At 39.5% G+C, this 20,626-nt stretch overlaps 1 protein-coding gene across 1 annotated transcript in view; it reads right to left on the reverse strand.

Annotated features, from left to right (window-relative positions):
• The window catches only part of DCC (DCC netrin 1 receptor), a gene marked incomplete at its 5' end in the record, with an annotated part of 1,142,764 nt that overhangs the window by 62,064 nt on the left and 1,060,074 nt on the right, over positions 1-20,626 (reverse strand). Inside the window, one exon of the mRNA XM_083355563.1 lies at positions 10,963-11,125. Within this exon, the coding sequence (XP_083211689.1) occupies positions 10,963-11,125 (163 nt within the window). The remainder of the gene's footprint in view (positions 1-10,962; positions 11,126-20,626) is intronic.

The following is a 20,626-nucleotide window of genomic DNA, read 5'->3' on the forward strand; positions in this document are numbered from 1 at the left end:
CTAGCTACCAGACTGCATGAACACTTCTTAGCTATCAAAATACACGGCCCACTATCCCTCATGTCCATCCATGAAGACTCAGAAGGACACAAGTTTGATATAACCGGGACCACTTTTGTAACCCAAGCAAACTCAAGGGGGAAAAGAGAATTCATCTGGTCTGGTTCTCCACCAATAAGTCAATAAATAGACACATTGACATCGACCCAATCTACCAACTGCTGAGAATGAAAAAAGTACTTCAACCGCAACCCCGAAGGCAGCCTTTGAAATGAACAAAGAGGCACCTCATCACACAGCAACAAAAATCACAACTCCCCATAAGAAACCGGACCACATCTCAACAACCACAGCCAGCCAGCCAAACAACAAGAAACCAGACCATGACTCAGAGGCAAACAAACAAACACCATTTGCATCACACAGACGATACTTGGCCCGGCAACAACAACCAGCCAATCAAACAGCCCAAACCCAGACCATGACTCAGAAACATCCAGACAAATAATACCCACAACAATTTACATCACACAAAAAGTTATTTAAAGGCCAATGCTCTGACAGATGAGCACAATTCAATGCGCACTGAAGATGCCCCCCGAATGGAGATGAAATGTTTGCAGACAAACTCGGAGATCAAAGCAACAGGATAGATTCTATAGTTCAATATCTATGGAAGCTACTAATCTAACTGCTTCTGGTGTGGCTGTGATGAGATCATCCCAGGGGCCTTGAAATTTCCTGACGTTTTTGAAATATCTATTATTGTTTATTCCACTGCACAGTCACATTGCAGGCGCTCAGCCATTCTCCACTTAAGGAGTTTTGCCCTAGATCTGGCATGTCCTGTCCTGATTCTATTCAGGTGGTTTTATTGTTCTTTGGGGCAGCTGCATTCCTTGAAGTGGTTTTATTGGATCTACATGATCTGTTTGGTTATGGTTATGGATCACCCATCTTGATCACTGGGGTACTCTACAAATAAAAATGAATTTATCCACACCTATTTTAGTTCATTCCTCTTTAATTCGATCTCTCCCTTCCATACAATAAAGGAAAAAGAAATGAACGGTGGCACCAGACTTACTTGAATTGGCTATTTAGATTAACATTGTACTGGGAGTTGTACTGGGAGTTTCCCGATACTCCCATGTCACACCTTTGCTCCGCGAGCTGCATTGGCTACCAGTTGTCTTCCGGGTGAGGTTCAAGGTGTTGGTAATGACCTACAAAGCCCTTCATGGCATGGGTCCGGAATACCTTGGGGAGCACCTGCAGCCGGCGTCAACTTCCCTCCGCCCAGTACGCTCCCACAGAGAGGGCCTCCTCAGGGTGCCACCAGTCAAAGAATGCCGACTGGTGGCCCCCAGGGGGAGGGCTTTCTCTGGGGGTGCACCGGATTTATGGAACCATCTTCCGGTTGAGCTCTGGATGGCGCCCGATCTCCGCTCCTTCCGGCGCAATCTTAAAACCCATCTTTTTAAACAAGCTGGCCTGGCCTGATGGGATGGGGTGGGATTTTTATAAATTAACTTTAATTTTAAATTTGTATTAATTTTATGGGCATTGTTTAATCATGTTTTAATAATTTTAATTTTTGTATCTAGTTTTTATGTATTGCCCTGTTCACCGCCCTGAGTCCCCTGGGAGAAGGGCAGTATATAAATTAAATAAATAAATAAATAAATAAATAATTAAATTAGCATGCACAATTTACTTCAGGCCAATAGGAATCAATGTTTAAGGCAACAGGTACCCTTGGGGCACTACTTCTATGCACACTCGATGATTATAAAAGAAAAATGTTAACAGTCTGGTGTTAACACAGTGTGATAACAATTAACCGTGTGATGTTAACCTGTGAAGACCATCCGGTTCAACTATACTCCCTTGTGTTACTGTCAGATATGCGTCCAAAATTGGTGCTGATGATGGAGCTCGGATCTGAATGGATGCAAGGTACGTCTTTGAGTGGAATATTTTTACATTCCAAAAATCATCAAGGAGGGATTTAAACAGAGTTCCTTCTCCTATGCTCACTAACCTACATTTCTACTTAAGGACATTAAGTGGGAATTTCACTGGAAATGGAAAGAGACAGGAGAGTTAGAGGCTCAGAAAATTAGAGATAGGGAGAAGGTGTGATCTGAATAGTAGTTATTACTTTTAAGTCTTACAGGACAGTGATGTTTATACAGGGAGAACATACTCAACAATGAGTCACTCATTTTCATTTATTTTTATTAGTGACATTTCTTCCTATAGTCTTGTCTCAAAATTCTGTTCCTGTTTATTATCAGTGAGCTTTGAGGCAATGTGCTGAAATAAATGTACAGGGTAATAAATTGTCTCTTCCTAAATCTTGAATAACAATATGATCTGTTTGGCATGAATTATTGTTTATAAAAATCCCAAAGATGCTTTTTCAAAAGGCAACTGCCATAATCCATGGTGGTCTTCCCAAGGCATTATAAAGTGATATTAACACTTCATATGATCTTGATTCTATCCCTCTGTTAATGCAGCCTAGGACTGCATTGGCTTTTTTTGGAAGCTGCAGCCAAATGTCTGTCTGTCTATTCTCCCTTCCCCCCCTCTCTCTCCACCTACCAACCTACCTACCTACCTACCTACCTACCATCTTATATATTTTGGAATGTATGAGAAATGCTGCTTATATGAGGACCCAGTTTTTCGGGGGCAATATGCTGAATCTGCAAACTGCTTAGAGAAGGCTGTGAAGTGGTATATAAGTCTAAGTGCTATTGCTATTTCTTATAAAATACATAAGGAATGCTTCTACCCACATTGTTATACAGGAGTGAAAGTATAGGTGTGAGAAGGAATGAGCACTAAATGAATGTGGGCTGAAGTCAAAAGTAAGTGACCAGTACTCTGAAGTAGTTCCTTAATATCGGAAGGTCAGGTTTGAACTGAAGAGTCCTTGATGCTCTTTGAATTTGGTTCATTGCTTCCAGATGTTTCATTACCCTGGTAAGGATAATCCATGAAAACGAGTGTGGATATTGACCCCTGTTTATATACAGTAGTTTGCTCTGCCAGCTTTGGTCGGGATGTTGTTTTCTCCTTGGTAGATCCTTGTTTAGGGTACTGTTTTCTGTTTGATTGTTTGCCTAGGATTAAACCCTGCCTATCTAGGTATGGGATGCTGGAGAGGCAGGGATTAATAGGATGCTGGAAAGCCAGGGGGAAAATCCTGCACTCCCTCATATTAGTGATGCCCTTTGTTTATTTTTATTTTTAAAATTTATATAGCTGCTCATTTCATAAAACAAATGGCTTACAACAAAGACAACAAGCAATCATGAATGTGTTAGGCAATGAAACATCTGCAAGCAAACAACCAAGCTCGGAAGACTAAAGGATTCCACAGTTCAGCTCTGATGTACAGCTATTCTCTTCTATTGGAACCACATATGGGTGTCAAATGCTTCAGAAAGCATGCAAATGGGAGAAATTTGCATGTAGGGAAACCTTCACCAAGGAACAACGATTCTTTCTGCATGAATGCCTATGACAGCCTGCCCTGCCCACCAGTGTCAGATACAACCTCAATAAGCTGCACAGCTGGATGGAAAAATAGCTTAACCAAGTGGGTGAAAAATGATATGGTTAATGACCAGGGATGCTCACCTCAGACTAAACACATACTAGGACATCACATAACCTAATGGAGCAACTGGGAAAAAAAATGACCCCATAATACACAAACATGCTGACACCCACCATTAATACTACATCCCTGAGACAAGCTGAAAAAAAGGAAAACAAAACTCCATACCAAACTGCTCAAGGCAAACCCCAAGAATAAAGAGATACCTGAACCCAAGTGGATAGAAAACATGTCCAAGTGCCCATGCTTCACAGCAGAACACAATATCCTCCACAAAGGTCTCAACTAAAACACAGACAATGCTAGTCAATTAGAAGTGTGAGGACAATCAACCAGTGGAACAGCTTACCTCCAGAAATCGTGGGCGCTCCATCACTGGAATTTTTTTAAAAAGAGTCTGGGCAATCACCTGTCTGAGATAGTGCAGGTACTCCTGCTTGAGCAACTTAGCCAAGTTCTCTAAGTTTGAAATATCCAGAATCATGGACTTCATCATCTCTGTCTCACTACCTAATTTCAATTTTGATGGAGAAATATACCAATAAATCAGAGGAACACCCATGGGATCACCACTGTCTGGGCAATCACCTGTCTGAGATAGTGTAGGTACTCCTGCTTGAGCAGGGGGCTGGACTGGAAGACCTCCAAGGTCCCTTCAAGCTCTATTCTATTCAAATATATTCAAGTTCTTTGCAGCCATAGAAGCAGCATTTGAACCACAGGACTTGCCACAGAGACACAAGAAAATAATAAAGCAGACAATCATACCACAGACCATACCGCAGAACTTAGAAAAAATCTTGGACATCTCACAGAGAGAAGTGAATATTATATCAATTCCTCACTGTATGACTTCTATAAAATAAAACAGAAGATTAAATTATGGCTTCATTTGATGCAGCAGCTTTCTTCACATTCATCAATCCAAAACTAGAGAAACAATCCATGACACCAGTACTACACAACACTCCCAACTTAGCCAAGTTCTCTAAGTTTGAAATATCCAGAATCATGGACTTCATCGACTCTGTCTCACTACCTAATTTCAATTTGATGGAGAAATATACCAATAAATCAGAGGAACACCCATGGGATCACCACTGTCTGGGCAATCACCTGTCTGAGATAGTGTAGGTACTCCTGCTTGAGCAGGGGGCTGGACTGGAAGACCTCCAAGGTGCCTTCAAGCTCTATTCTATTCAAATATATTCAAGTTCTTTGCAGCCGTAGAAGCAGCATTTGAACCAGAGGACTTGCCACAGAGACACCAGGAAATAATAAAGCAGACAATCATACCGCAGACCAAAATAACACAGAAGCAGAACCAACTTAAAACAGAGGATAGAGCAGCCCTCAAAAAGCTAAAGAAGGAGCAAACTATCACCATTCTTCATCAGAGAACGCACAGAACACAATACATACAAAAAGCCAAAGAATTAATGGAGGACAAAGAAACCTACATCCTACTAAGCACCAACCCAATAGAGAAACTGGACAAGCTGATCAAGAGAATCCTTAATGGCTTAACCAAGAAAGGTCAAATCCCAAAAGAACAATGGCAGATAAAAAGAAGTGGATCCATCTTGCCATGTTTCTATAGATGCCCCAAAATACATAAGCCCAACAAGCAAGATATCTAAGTACATCTTTACCAGGAATGCAAACATACAACATAGCCAAAGAACTTAGAACAAATCTTGGACATCTCACAGAGAGAAGTGAATATTCTATCAATTCCTCACTGTATGACTTCCATAAAATAAAATAGAAAATTAAATTATGGCTTCATTTGATGCAGCAGCATTCTTCACATTCATCAATCCAAAACTAGAGAAACAATCCATGACACCAGTACTACACAACACTCCCAACTTAGCCAAGTTCTCTAAGTTTGAAATATCCAGAATCATGGACTTCATCAACTCTGTCTCCCATGGGACCACCACTGTCAGGAATCATAGCAGAGACATAGCAGCATCTAGAAACTATTGTATTCCCACATATACAATCAAAAGTATAGATCCATTATGTAGACAACACCTTCATTGTAATAAAAAAGGAACAACTAAAAAAGACACATGAAATTATCAACAACATCTTCAAAGGAATAAAATTCACCAGGGAAGAAGATACGCATTATCCTCCCAGGATACCATCAGCAGCGGAAATGACAGCAAACTAGAAACACAAGTCTATTGAAAAAGAATCCAGACTAACCATTACTAAAACAACTTCATTACTAAAATCTGTTCCATTGCCAAAATAACAACCTAACATGTGTAAGCTGTGTAATAACATTATTTAGATGAGTACAAATCCATTGCAGCAACCAAGAACACCAGAAAAAGGAACCAGACCACGTAACAAAATGGATATTCACACAATTTTATTAAAAAGTGCCTGACTGGTCAATTCACTACAGCACAGCTCACACAAACTGTGAAAAGGATAACACTCCCATGCATCAAAAATATCTCAGAAACAACAGACAGACTATTGCAACCACAAGGTATTACCACGGCTAACCAAAGCTGTCCAAAACATTTTAAAGCAAATCAAAAAGACCTAGCAGCCCCAGAAGAAATAAACAAGAATCATCTACAACAGGGGTGTCAAACTCAATTTCATTGAGGGCCGCATCAGTATTGCGGTTGCCCTCAGGGGGCCGGGTGAGTATGGCCAGGGTGGGCGTGGCCTACTGGGTGGGCGTGGCTAGAGTGCATATGGCCTACTGGGTGGGCGTGGCCAGCTCTACATCGTTCGCATCAAGGGTGCCTATGGGGGCCTGGGCAGGAGTGGGACAGATCTGAGGGTCTCTGGCAGAAGGAGGGTCTCTGGGCCAGGGCCAAGGCAGTGGGGGCCGTTCCCTCACTGTTTCCAGGATGGCTTCGTGGACCGCATGAAACCACTTCGCGGGCCGGATCTGGCCCCCGGGCCTTGTGTTTGATGTGTCTGATCTACAACAAGGGTGTCAAACTGCCGGTCCATGGGCCGGTTGCATTATACAGAGACTACGCCCACCCCAGCTCCAGCAATGCAAAACAAGTTGTGATACATTGCAACATGTCATGTGACGTGGCGAGTTTGACACCCATGATCTACAGCATACCTTGTAAGGACTGTAAAAGTGACTACATAGGATCGAGAGGCAGAAGCCTAGCAGAGGACTTCTGTGTACACCAACTAGCAGTCAGAAGACATGATGAAAACTCCAAAATTTGTGGACAGTTTCAACCATAGTTTCAAGTGGGAAAATGGGAGAATCTTATACTAAGCTAAATCCAAAACAATTAAGGAATTCCTAGAGGACTAGTATTCAGGCAAATCATCCATCAATAGGCACATGGAAATAAATTATATTTACACATCATTCAAAAGAGACAAGAAGACCAAACACATCTTCTCCAGCAGGTAATGTCAGATGAGTAGGGATTAAGACAAAGCCAAATATATAAACAGGGAACAAACCTCACATAACTTGCACTGATGACGTTATTAATTGGGTAATGAAATGTTTGCAGGTAAACAAGTAAGTTTAGAGAGCACCAGTGGCTCCATAATTACAAAACAAATCTGACAACAATGAATGAGTGAGCTGAGAAGAGGAAGACTGGAAAGACATGGTTGGGTGAAGTTGACGAGATTCCCAAAAAGAGAGATGTAAGAAGTTTGAGGAACAAAAGATGCTGTTATGATATATGAATGCAACGGAAATCAATTGTGTGCAAGGACAGAAGATATGAAACTTGCATTATGGATGGTGCTAGCATAACTAGATTTAGTCATATACACTTTTCTTTTTCTCATCTCTTGCTTTTAATTTCTTTGACTTTCTATTCTTTACTCCCTTTTTTATTCTTTGCATAAAGTTATTCATCTCAAAAGTGAAACGCTTCATGGGTATATAAGTATGTATCTACTATATCTATAACAATACCAAGAAAAAGGCAGCATCAGATCTATCTGTGGAATGCATTGCCAGTAAAAGGAACACAATTGGTTTAATGCAAATGCCAACACTGAGAGATAAAAGTTGCAACAAGGACTGTAGCTGGAAAACCAGTGCAAACAGGGCAATCTAGGAGTATACCAAAAAGAGATCAGTTACTTTTTGCAAGAGCTAACAGTTAGTTTTTGAAAGAAAGGAACTTATTTTTGCATTCACCAATATAATTAAAAATCAAAGTTCCGCCTTTCCTTTTCCTTTACAACATCTCTGAATGCTAGAGGCAGTCTTACATCTCTGTAGTTTGAAATGTTTAAATCGCAGGCATAAAGAATGGCTCAAAAAGGATTGGCATCAGGATTTTTATTTAGTGGCTATGTATAAATACCAGTTTTAGTTCTGAACTTTGAATCAATTACTGTATCATATAAAAGGTCCAGCAACTCAAAGTTCTACTCAAACAATGGCAAAAGAAATATAAGCTTGCCATGATAGTATTTAGCTGAGGATATTTCTGTATTGAATTACTGCTCTTCCATCCTCCCTTCATTTTACATAAGGGGGCATGATGGCTCAGTAGTTAAATATGCTGAGTTTGTTGGCTAGAAAGCTGACAGCCAGGGTTCAAGAGCCGAGCACCGCATGACGGGATGAGCACCTGTTATTTGCCCCAGCTCCTGCCAATCTAGCAGTTTGAAAGCATGCAAACGCGAGTAGGGTAAATAGGTACCACTTCGGTGGGAAGGTAACAGAGTTCTGTGCACGTTGGCATATAGTCATGTTGACCACATGACCACAGAAGTGTCTTCAGACAATGCTGGGCCCCTTGGCTAAGAAACAGAGATGAGCACTACCCCCTTGAGTTGGATATAGAACTGGAAAGGGGAAACCTTTTCCTTTTTCCCTTTTCCATGTTTGATAAAGGGAACCTCAGATACTGTGGATGTAGTAATAAGAATACATAATTTTGTCTTTATTATCAGTAAAGAATATAGAATAGTTGAACAGCTTCCCTGTGACCACCCAGGACCAACGTACATTTAAACTCAGTGTTAGAGAGCCAATGACAATGCTGGTGCTCAGGGATATTGTGTGCAAAGCTGAAAGCAGAAATTTATCCAAAGGAAAAATGGATGAGAGCCTAAAATGGCTAATATATTTTCTGAGCACCTGGGTGGTCCTTTGTCATTTTCACTACACATCTTCAAAGCCTGTCCCAAACTAATGGTTGCTTGTCACTATTAGGAAAAAAGTAGGCTAGAAGGCATTTTAGCAGGAGCTTAATTTTCTGCCTTCACTTGTAAGACTGACTTTATTCAAGCTAGCTGTTTAATGGGTGCAAACTAATGTTTTTTCAAGGAACAAGAAGAGTACCCTTATACAATCAAATTCTATATTATTCTGGAAATACTTTTACATTCAAATAAAAACCAGATTTTGGAATTCACCATGCTGGCTGTTAATCACATGAAAAGAAGAAATGGAGAGTGTCTACGGAGATTCTCAGTCATGGTTGTCCCAAAGGTGCTTTTTCCAAAAGCAACTGGACTTTGTTTTTCCTTGAAGATGTTTCACTTTTCATCCAAAAAGTTTCTTTAGTTCTTCAGAACTGAAGAAGCTTCTTGGATGAGAAGCAAGGGACTCGCTGGAGAAGACTCCTGCGAGTCCCTTGGACTGCAAGGCGATCAAACCGGTCAGTCCTAGAGGAGATCAACCCTGACTGCTCTTTAGAAGGCCAGATCCTGAAGCTAAAACTCAAATACTTTGGCCACCTAATGAGGAGAAAGGGCTCACTGGAGAAGAGCCTAATGCTGGGAAAGATTGAGGGCAATAGAAGAAGGGGACGACAGAGAATGAGGTGGCTGGATGGAGTCACTGAAGCAGTAGGCGTGAGCTTAAATGGACTCCAGAAGATGGTAGAGGACAGGAAAGCCTGGAGGAACATTGTCCATAGGGTCGCGATGGGTCGGACACGACTTCGCAACTAACAACAACAAAGCAGACACACAAGAGACAAGGATGTGGGCTATCCTAAGCAAACCTTCATAACACCAATGGAAGATCTGACATTGGTTTGATTGAGAGTTCTTTGGTGCTCTCTGAGCTTGGTTGTTTTTTTGCAGATATTTCATTACCCAACTAGTAATGTCTTCAGTGCTAGTCTAGCCCTAGCTTAGCACTGAAGATGTTACCTCATTGGGTAATGAAACATCTGCAAGAAAGCAACCAAGCTCAGAGATCACCAAGGACCACAGAGTTCAATCCTGAGCTACAAATATTCACTTCATTGGTTTGATTGTCTTTTATCAGTGAGAAATCACAGTGGGTAGAGTTATGTTAAAGTAGTGTTTCCCCATCTGGGCAACTTCAAGATGTATGGACTTCAGCTTCCTGAATTCTCAGCAATGGTCATGGTGGCCATTATGATAGGCATCGGCAAATGATCTGCTCGGTATATCTAGATCTCTACTTCTTGTTCTGCCAAGTCTTTAGTCTAGTATTTCAATTGCTTTGTTAAAGATCTTAAATTTCAAATAAGATAAATGGCCATTCATCTTCCAACACTCATTCTCCACTTGTTCATCTGATACATCAGAGACCTGCACTTCAGATATTTGGCAAAATAGGCCAGACTATATCTCCCATATGAACCAATAGTTTCAGTTCCCTTCCATTTTTTTCCTTTGAGGAGATGAGAATTCAATCTTTTCTTTGGGTTTTAACCATTCCAGGGTTCACATTACAGTCCTTTTGTGTTTTTCATCTGAAAATATCATGGAACCATGCTGCTAAATTCAATACGTTAATTAGGTAAGGCTTTGGTGAATTAAAAATAAAGAACTTCAGAGGATGTAGATTGCCAACTTTACTGGGGATATTAAAGCTCTATTAATTCCTGCTCCAGGAAAGGTGAGTCTGAATAGTGCATCTTTCTTGAGAAAGAGAAAATGATCATTTATTCAATATATTACTGTACTTCTTAATCATCATCATAATTAAGTGACCATCTGGATTGCCGTCCAAATCACAGAAATGTGCTACTCTATTTTTACTTGTCTGTAGTGCTATCAAGATTTACATCAATGGGGAAAGGCCCCAGCAATCTTAATCATCATGGTATAGTTAAGTAAGAAGGAAATAATCGTTTATTCACTATATTATTGTACTTCTTAATTATCGTGGTATATTTAAGTAACCGTCTGTATTACTCTTCAAGTCACAGAAATGTGCTAGACTGTTCTTACTTGTCGGTAGTGCCATCAACACTTTGACAAAATTCAGGAAATCAAATCAATGGGAAACCTCCCTACAATGAAATGATATTAAATATCTCAAGCCCTTGGGAGAATTGACAAAGATCAAAGATGTTCAAATGACTTACTTTCGTTGTTGTGCTGATGAACGCCTTGTACAAATCACAGCCACAATCACGACCACAACGATAGTGATGACCCCGATAGTCACAACAATAACGACAAGAAGATTGCTGTTCTTCTGAGGGGTTACACTTCCATGTGGAGGGTGCATCTGCCCAATGGGGGGCTCTGAAATATTAGAAATATGTTGATGGGTTGTCTTTGTTAACCAAGAAAATTATTTCAGGATTAGTTCTATTTCATTATAACAAACACTGAGGATTGTCTCTTCAGTGAATGGTTGATGTCTGATACTAGACCATTCATGAGATAATTTGTCCATATCGAAAAGGTAGATGTGAATTGGCTTTAATTTCAGAATAACGGATTATATGGTGTTGGGTTATCAAACCTCTGCCCCCCAATGTGACAAAAATGCAACCTCTTTATGAAAATTCAGCACTGATACTCAACTTGAAGCTGATTTCAGATCAAAACAGATTTGACAATTCAGATCAGTTGAGAAAACTGAATGAATCTCATCCATGCTTTGAATGAAAATGTTGATTTGATTTGACTGCATGTTCTGACGGCTGTTTAAACTGATAAGCAAATCAAATGTATCATTTGAATGTGATTAGCATGAACAGCCATTTATGCCACAACCATAAAATAGTGCAATTGGTTCTGTGAAGTTTAATGTACCAGACCTTCTCCAAACATGGAGGATCTATGAATGGTTCATATTATCATGCATTCATGCGTTACTTCTATAAATTATGCTGCCCTCATAAACTGCAAGAACTGGATACAGAGCCTCTTAATGTATTGGGCAATAATAAATTGCCTCATCTTGGAGGTGATGGTGGTGATGGCATGTTCCTGGGAGGGTAAAGAACATCAGAAATGAATGCCAAGAGTATATGCCTTAGGAAAGTTACACATGCAGGTCATGCCAGTTGCCCAGATAAAGGAAGTAGCAACTTATACTGGGCAACAGCAATATAGGAAGATACTGAAAACAGAAGATCACTTTAGTGAAAATGGCAAGGGCATAATTTCATGATATGTGAGAAACGACAATACTAAAGCATTCATTTTTTTATTTTTATCAGAATCAAACAAATAGGCAATAAGCACTTGAGGATTGTTCAGAATATTAATGGCATTTGTGGTATAACTAGATTAAAGAAATAGAGCTGCTGATGTTGAAAGAAAGAAAGAAAGAAAGAAAGAAAGAAAGAAAGAAAGAAAGAAAGAAAGAAAGAAAGAGGAGAAGGAATAGAAAATCTGAAGTTGTAAAGGCACAGTTACAAGCAAGATATGCTGCTTATAGCTAGAGACTAGAATGTCAAAGTTGGAAATAGTAAGAAAAAAATGCATTTGGACTGTAAGGCAGAGCAAACAGATATGAAGAAATGATTTATTTTCTGCCAAAGCAAGTTTGCTGAAACATGCCAAATGGAGAGTAATTGATTCCAAGAAGAATAAACAAAGCTGGAAGGAACATACTGAAATTTGGTACAAGTGACAAGTTAACATCTTATAACTTTGAAGATATTTCATCCTTATAAAGCTATAGGAGATGATGTTAGCTCAGCTCTCCAGTAATTACCAAGTCACAAAGCTATGGAAATAGAATATCCACAGAAATATGGCAAGCAACAGAAGAAGCATCAGTTAAGGTTCTAACAAAACTAGGTCTACAAATGTGGAAAACAACACAGTGATCAACAGAGCGAAAGAGATCAATCTATATAGCAGTGCTAAAGAAAGGAGACTTAACAGAATTTGCAAAGCAGCACACAATGTCTTTAATTTCACCAGTTAACATGTTAGAACCCTATATGAAAAGGGCAATACCAGATCTTTAATATGGTTTTAGAAAAAGCTGAAAAATAAGAGACATTATTGGGGCTGCATGCTGAATAATTGAGAAAGTCAACAATTGTCAAAACAAGTCAACTGGTGACTGATTATAAAAATGGCTTTGATTGCTTAAACCATGCAAAGTTGTGGAAAGTTGTTAGGAAAATGAAAATCCCAGAACATCTCATTGTCCTCATGTAAAGTCTACAGAGAAGATAAGACATAGCAATACAGAAGGCTCCAGCGTAACATACCATCCAGGTCCAGTGTGAGTTGATGGATGTTTTTCAACTACCCAATCTAGGGTTGAGAGGGAAAGGCTGGTTCAAAAACATGTAACCAGCATATGTGCCTAGGAGAGGACTACACCTGGGTCTCCATATTCTTGTTGAATGTGTTAGAGGCCAAAATGTTGCTGAAATCTGCACTTTACAGAATTTGCAGCACTGTACAATACTTACTTCACATACCAGCCCCAAATCTATACTTTACTGCAACATATATCCCCAATGCTTTTATTAGAGGAGTATTCAGACAAAAATGTATTTTCCTATGAGAAAATTATCTGCTGAAGGGCTATATTCTGAGCTAAGTATGGACACAAAAAGTACACTTGAGAAGAAATGTGCATGGAAGTGCATGTAGGTAGGTATTAGTGCTTTTTCTCCCTTGCTAAATTAATATCCTGTGATTTATAAGATGAGAAATTAGAAGAAAGCTAAAAATTGTTCCCCCCATGCTGCTACTAAAATTGAATTCTTCTTAGCTCTTAATCCTAGAAGCAATAAATATACAATGGGACAGCCATGGATGTTCACTTGCCTTGGCACTACAGGCTCCTTGTCCTACCTGCCTTTAAAAAAAAAGTCCTCTAATTGAAAATAAAACAAGTTGACATGGCTGTCAACGAAGCAGTATGCTTAGTGATAGGATATCTCAAACCTACACCAATTGAGAAAATGTATTCTCTCTCTGGCATTGCCTCACCCAAGATCAGGAGAGACGTAGTGGCAGATGTTGAGAGAACCAAGCAAGAGAAAGATCCTTGACATTCTCTGAACGGACAAATACCCCAAGCCTGCTGACTTGGATCTAGGAACAGCTTTATGGCTAGAACAAATATTCTTGAAGGTACACAAGAACAAAATTGAATTAAAAGTTGGAGGAAGGAGACCACTGACTAAGGAATAATATTAAAGGAGAATACGGCTAAAGGATCTGATCTCCCTTATACTACCTGGAAGACCCCGAATAGGTTGAGAGTGGGAGTGACTAGCCACCACATTGCAAGAACACAAGTGAGCCATCTGAGGAGACCTGAACTCATTGGTAGTCTCCCATTGCAATGAACATGGACACACATTTAATTTCACAGCAACTAAGATCATTGGCCATGCAGGTACAAAAATAGCCAGGGAAATGATTGAAGCCTGGGAAATGGGCCCCTTGTCAGTTAACAGGAGTGCTGATTTACCACCAGCTTATCAAATACTTAGGACCTGAGGGCTTGGTAGCCCAAGGAAACAGCAGCCAATAGCCAGCCATCAACACACCAATCAGCCAATAGGAAGGCATCACATAAACATGACTCACAGAACAGCCCAAAGCACATATTCCAGTAGAGAAATTCCCTGAAGATGGGCTCCAGCATGAGCCCAAAAGCTTGGAAGAACAATTTTCTGCTCCCGGTGACCAACCCAAATTCTATTTCGCAGTATATACAAACTATTTTTTTTACTACCCTTTTGGAAATATATTCATTATTTGATACACTTTTCCATTGTATTCTTTTTATATTATTAGCAAATAATCTCTGAATTCTGAATATCTCAGTTTCCATTCTTGTATTGATTTGGAGATATTAAATTAGATAAATCTGCATTCAAATGCAAATGAACATAATTATTGTGCATTCCAAAAGTTGAAAATTTTTTGGGTCAGAACTGTTAGCTACACAGGCACAGCACAGGTTCCTGAAATGTGATCTCTCATAGGATGTTTATGAGAGTTGTTTTTTTTTAAGTAAGTTGTTTTATCCTGTAGAAATATATATCTGCATAAAAATGGGCTCTGTTCTGGGCCCAGTGCCCTTCAATATCTTCATCAATGATTTGGACGAAGGGATAAATGGGGAACTCATCAAATTTGCAGATGACACCAAGCTGGCAGGAAGAGCCAACACTCCAGAAGACAGGCTTAAGATACAGGAGGATCTGGACAGACTTGAACACTGGGCGCTATCTAACAAAATGAAATTCAATGGTGAAAAAAGTAAGGTTCTACATTTAGGCAAGAAAAACCAAATGTACAGGTATAGTATAGGGGGGTACCTTGCTCAATAGTAGTAACTGTGAGAGGGATCTCGGAGTCCTAGTGGACAAGCACTTAAATATGAGCCAGTAGTGTGCTGCAGCTGCCATAAAGGCCAACACAGTGCTAGGCTGCATTAACAGAGGAATAGAATCAAGATCACATGAAGTATTAATACCACTTTACAATGCCTTGGTAAGGCCACACTTGGAATACTGCATCCAGTTTTGGTCACCATGATGTAAAAAAGATGTTGAGACTCTAGAAAGAGTACAGAGAAGAGCAACAAAGATGATTAGGGGACTGGAGACTAAAACATATAAGGAATGGCTGCTGGAATTGGGTATGTCTAGTTTAATGAAGAGAAGGACAAGGGTGACATGATAGCAGTGTTCCAATATCTCAGGGGCTGCCACAAAGAGGAGGGACTCAAGCTATTCTCCAAAGCACCCAAAGGCAGGACAAGAAGCAATGGATGGAAACCTGCCAAGGAGAGAAGCAACCTAGAACTAAGGAGAAACTTCCTGACAGTTAGAATAATTAACCAGTGGAACAACCTGCCTGCAGAAGTGGTGAATGCTCCAACCCTGGAGGTTTTTAAGAAGAGAATGGACAGCTATTTGTCTGAAATGGTATAGGGTTTCCTGCCTGAGCAGGGGGTTGGACTAGATGACTTCCAAGGTCCCTTCCAACTTATTATTATTATTATTATTATAAGATATAAAAGATTAGAATTTATGAGAAATATCCAACTCACTTGATCTATAGGAAGTCAACAACCTACCGCTCCACTTTCACATTTTATTCCTCTTACCTGTTTTGTTTCGTTTATCATTATTATTTTTGTAAAGAAGCTACATATAAAAATAGGTACAATTTACAGCCTGCCAAGGCCACATACATTCTGCTCTAGAAAACAAAAGAAAAGAAAAGAAAAGAAACAGGCTAGGGTTTAGAACAGAAGCGTAACAAGAGAAAAACATAGTTTGATACATCAGAGAAAAACATGAAGAAACCTACCAAAAATTTTCATGGCCTTGCACTGCAACAAGAAGATGAAACCATACGGGGAAAATAATAACTATCAATTAAAAATAAATTAATTAAACCATAAAATAATTAATGGAATTTGCTAGTACCTTCCAAACTGACCCAATGTATTGGGAAATAAACTTTTATGAATAGCAACTCCAATAAAATGGGTTAATCCTGAAGACACCACCAGACTTTATGTCTACAAGTGGAATAAGAAGGGGTCAACTTATGTTCCAAAGCACCAGAAGGCAAGACAAGAAACTGATCAAGGAGAGAAGCAACTTAGAACTAAGGAGAAATTTCCTAACCGTGAGAACAATTAATCAGTGGAACAGCTAGCTTTCAGAAGCTGTGGCTGCTCTGTTGCATCTAATTACGGCGGCAAGACTTTTAGTTGCGCAATATTGGAAGAAGGAAGAATTGCCAACTATAGAAGAGTGGACTTTGAAAGTTTCCAACTTGGCGGAAATGGCAAAGATTTCAGCATATTTGAAAGACCAATCGCAACAGAGATATATTGTAGAATGGAGAAGATGGATTGAATATATTCAGAATAAATATGGGACTAAAAAGTTTCATTTAGCATTTGAATAAGTAGTGGATTTTTATGATGTATGATTCGTTATTTCTTACTTTATTAATATTATGACTATGGAGAGTTAAAGTCCAATAGAACTTAATGTTTTATTTTTGTTGTTAGCATATTTTAGTTTATGTTTGTATTATCATATCCTGTATTCAGCTCTGGGAAGTCGGGGAGGGGGGAGGGGAGGGGAGGGGAGGGTTGGGGAGAGGGGAGGGGGAGGAGGGAGTTCATTGTATTTAAAAATTGTAAAACTTTTCAATAATAAAAAAGAAGCTGTGGTTGCTCCATCAGTGTAGGCTTTGAAGAAGAGACTGGACAGTCATTTGTCTGATATAGTATAGAGCAGGGGTGTCAAACTCAATTTCATTGAGGGCCGCATCAGCATTGCGTTTGCCCTCAGAGGGCCGGATGGGTGTGGCCTACTGGGTGGGCATGGCTAGAGTGCGTATGGCCTACTGGGTGGGCGTGGTGAGCTCTACATCGTTCGCATCAAGGGTGCCTATGGGGGCCTGGGCAGGAGTGGGACAGATCTGAGGGTCTCTGGCAGGAGGAGGGTCTCTGGGCCAGGGCCAAGGCAGTGGGGGCCGTTCCCTCACTGTTTCCAGGATGGCTTCACGGGCTGCATGAAACCACTTCGCGGGCCGCATCCGGCCCCCGGGCCTTGTGTTTGACATGTCTGGTATAGAGTTTTCTGCTTGATCTCCTTCAAGGTCCCTTCCAAACTCTGATGATGTTCTATTTTGTTGCCACAGACTAACATGGATCTTCTCCCCACCTAAACAATATAGTAATCTGATTATAAACTGAACTGATCCTCCCCCTGCAAATATCACTCTCTTTTTTTTTCTTTCCCATTCAACAATTTTCTCTTCCAAAGCAAAGATTGCAAATATAGGTGTTTTCACTTCTTTTCTCTTATCAGCAGCAGAAGAAAAATGAAGAATGGGGATAGGGTGCAAGGAGGAAATGGAGAGGGAAAGAGGAAGGGAAACAAATAACCCCCAAATTGACCTGTTTGCAGTATAACAAAGGACTAAAAATTTCTACGAAAATAGCTCTTCTCAAGGAACTCTTAACCTTCAAGCTATTCTTCACTTGTGTTTTTTTCCCCAGCAGTGATATTTACACCTCTTGACATTTCTTTTATTTTAAACAGCTTCTTCCATTCCAATCAACTAATGTTAAATAAAATAGATAAGGTGACAACCTCAGTCAGAGCTAATCACTCGCAAGGGAAGCCCTCATTTGGAAAATAAAGTCCATTCTGGCCTGATGGGTTTGGGTTTTATTATTGTTTTAACGTATTTTAACTTATTGTTGTAATGTATTGGGCACGTTGTTTAATCTTTTCTTAATTTTTGTATCTTTGTATTTTAGTATTTATTGCCCTGTTCACTGCCCTGAGTCCTTCGGGAGAAGGGCGGTATACAAATAACATTATTATTATTATTATTATTATTATTATTATTATTATTATTATTATTATTATTATTATTATTATTATTATTATTATTATTATTATTATTATGGCTTCTGCCATTCCCAAGAAACCCAAATGACACGATCCAGGCTAGAAAAATGACATGGAAAGGCAGGAGCCAGTCTGTTCCTTTCTTATCTGCTGAAGGGGCCACCACAAAGAAGAGGCAGTCAAGCTATTCTCCAAAGCACCTGAAAGCAGGACAAGGAGCAACGGATGGAAACTAGTCAAGGAGAGAAGCAACCTAGAACTAAGGAGAAACTTCCTGACAGAACAATTAACCAGTGGAACAACCTGCCTCCAGAAGTGGTGAATGCTCCAACACTGGAAGTTTTTAAGAAGAGACTGGCCAGTCAATTGTCTGAAATGGTGTAGGGTTTCCTGCCTGAGCAGGGGGTTGGACTAGAAGACCTCCAAGGTCCCTTCCAACAACTTCAACAACTTCTTCTTCTTCTTCTTCTTCTTCTTCTTCTTCTTCTTCTTCTTCTTCTTCTTCTTCTTATTATTATTATTATTATTATTATTATTATTATTATTATTATTATTTTATTATTATTATTAGAAAAGCAAATGCAAATGTATGTTTTCTTTTCTTTTTTTACCTAAATTGTTTCCCCACCCCTTTTTAAAAAGTCGCGTCCCTTAAAATCTGAGACTGCAGAAAGAAACTGTCTTATCTTTCACCAAGGCTTTAGAAAACAGAGGGAACTTTGCAAAGTTTAAATGAAAGTAACACAGAAAGTTAGAAAATATCAAAGCCGTACTCAGCGCGGCACCAGTCATTTCCTACTGCACTAAAATCCATTAGGTTAGGAGTTGGTGGACCTCATCAGACATCATTATTACCATTATGTCCTTGAAGATGGGATAAGAGGAGTGATGGACTTTTATTTTCCTGCCCACTGGTGTTTATGGCATAATGGGCCTCCTATCTGCCGACTCATTTGATTGCCTGCTTTCATGCTCTGCTCACAACCTGGCACAAAATATGTTAAATTAATGTATTGTGTAGCATACTTGAGTCAAAATTATGATTGCTATCCTTTCAGCAATAATTGATACATATCAAGTCTGGTCTGATGATCTCTCCCTGTTTATGTCAATGAAATCACTGAAAGAAACTGCATACCAAATTGTACCGTCTCCAGTAACGGCTTCAGTGCTTTCTTATATTGGTTTTTGCAAAGACAATTTAAGAGGGAATTAGAGGATCAGAAGAGGTCTTCTTTTAATTGTCTCCTTTTGGGGATAGAGTCCCGCTTCAGCCAATTTTTGTATGAAAACTTGCATGGGGGAATCAACAGCAGCATCTAAAGTATCTCTGAAGATAGGCTCCAATTAAACACATTGTAGATGTGTAAATTCAGATGTAACTAATACATGACACTAACAAAATAAGCTAAGCACATTGATTTGTGCTTTAAATTGTAAGCCGTCCTGAGTCTTCGGAGAAGGGCGGGATATAAATGGGATTAAAAAAAAATAACCTGATGAATTAGGTGAAGGCCCACTGTAGCCCAAAATTTTGAACCAAGGCTTTCTAAGCTTCTCACATGTGGGAGAGCCTTATGCTTCCATTGTTCTCCTGTAGTTGACATTGGGAGATGCGCTAGCTCTCGACGCAGAAACTACACGTAATCTTTAGGATGAATAGCCCTGGTAGACTGGACCTCTATGAATCCATCCAATTCATGTTAAAGCTACTCTAGTAATACCTATCACCAAGTCTTGAGATTTAATATGACATCCTGGATTTAAATCTTTCCATCACCACCTCATATACATAACAAAATATACATTTTGTTTCTCCAAAGAAATATAAAACAGGAATCTACCATTTATTATATGTGTAGTATGAAAGGCTTCCAGGGTCATATGTGGTCCTGGCACATCATGTTCTATCCTCAAGACCTTAGGGTTATCTCCCTTGAAAAGCTTCCTCTCTCTTTCACTTAAAAAAACACACACCATAGAACCCCTATTCTCCATAATCTACCCTAATTTTCACATGCTATATCCCAAGGGTGCTTTTCCAAAAGACAACTGGACTTTCTGAGCTTTTTCCTTGGAAAGATTTCACTTCTCATACAAGAAGCTTCTTCAGTTCTAACTGAATAATGAGGAAACCATCCCTTACCATTCAGTTAGAACTGAAGAAGCTTCTTGGATGAGAAGTGAAACATTTTCAAGGAAGAAACCAGTAAAGTCCAATTGACTTTTGGAAAAACACCTTTGGAACATCCATGACCTGGATGATTGAAAATCTCCATGGACTGTAATGTCTTCTTACACAGAATGTTTTCATGAGCCTGTTCATCATTCTTTGTAAATAGCTGGGGTTCTCTTTCTTCCTTCCTTCCTTCCTTCCTTCCTCTTTCTTTCTTTCTTTCTTTCTTTCTTTCTTTCTTTC

Source organism: Vipera ursinii (genome assembly GCF_947247035.1).
Source record: "Vipera ursinii genome assembly, chromosome: 2".
Taxonomy (NCBI): domain Eukaryota; kingdom Metazoa; phylum Chordata; class Lepidosauria; order Squamata; family Viperidae; genus Vipera; species Vipera ursinii.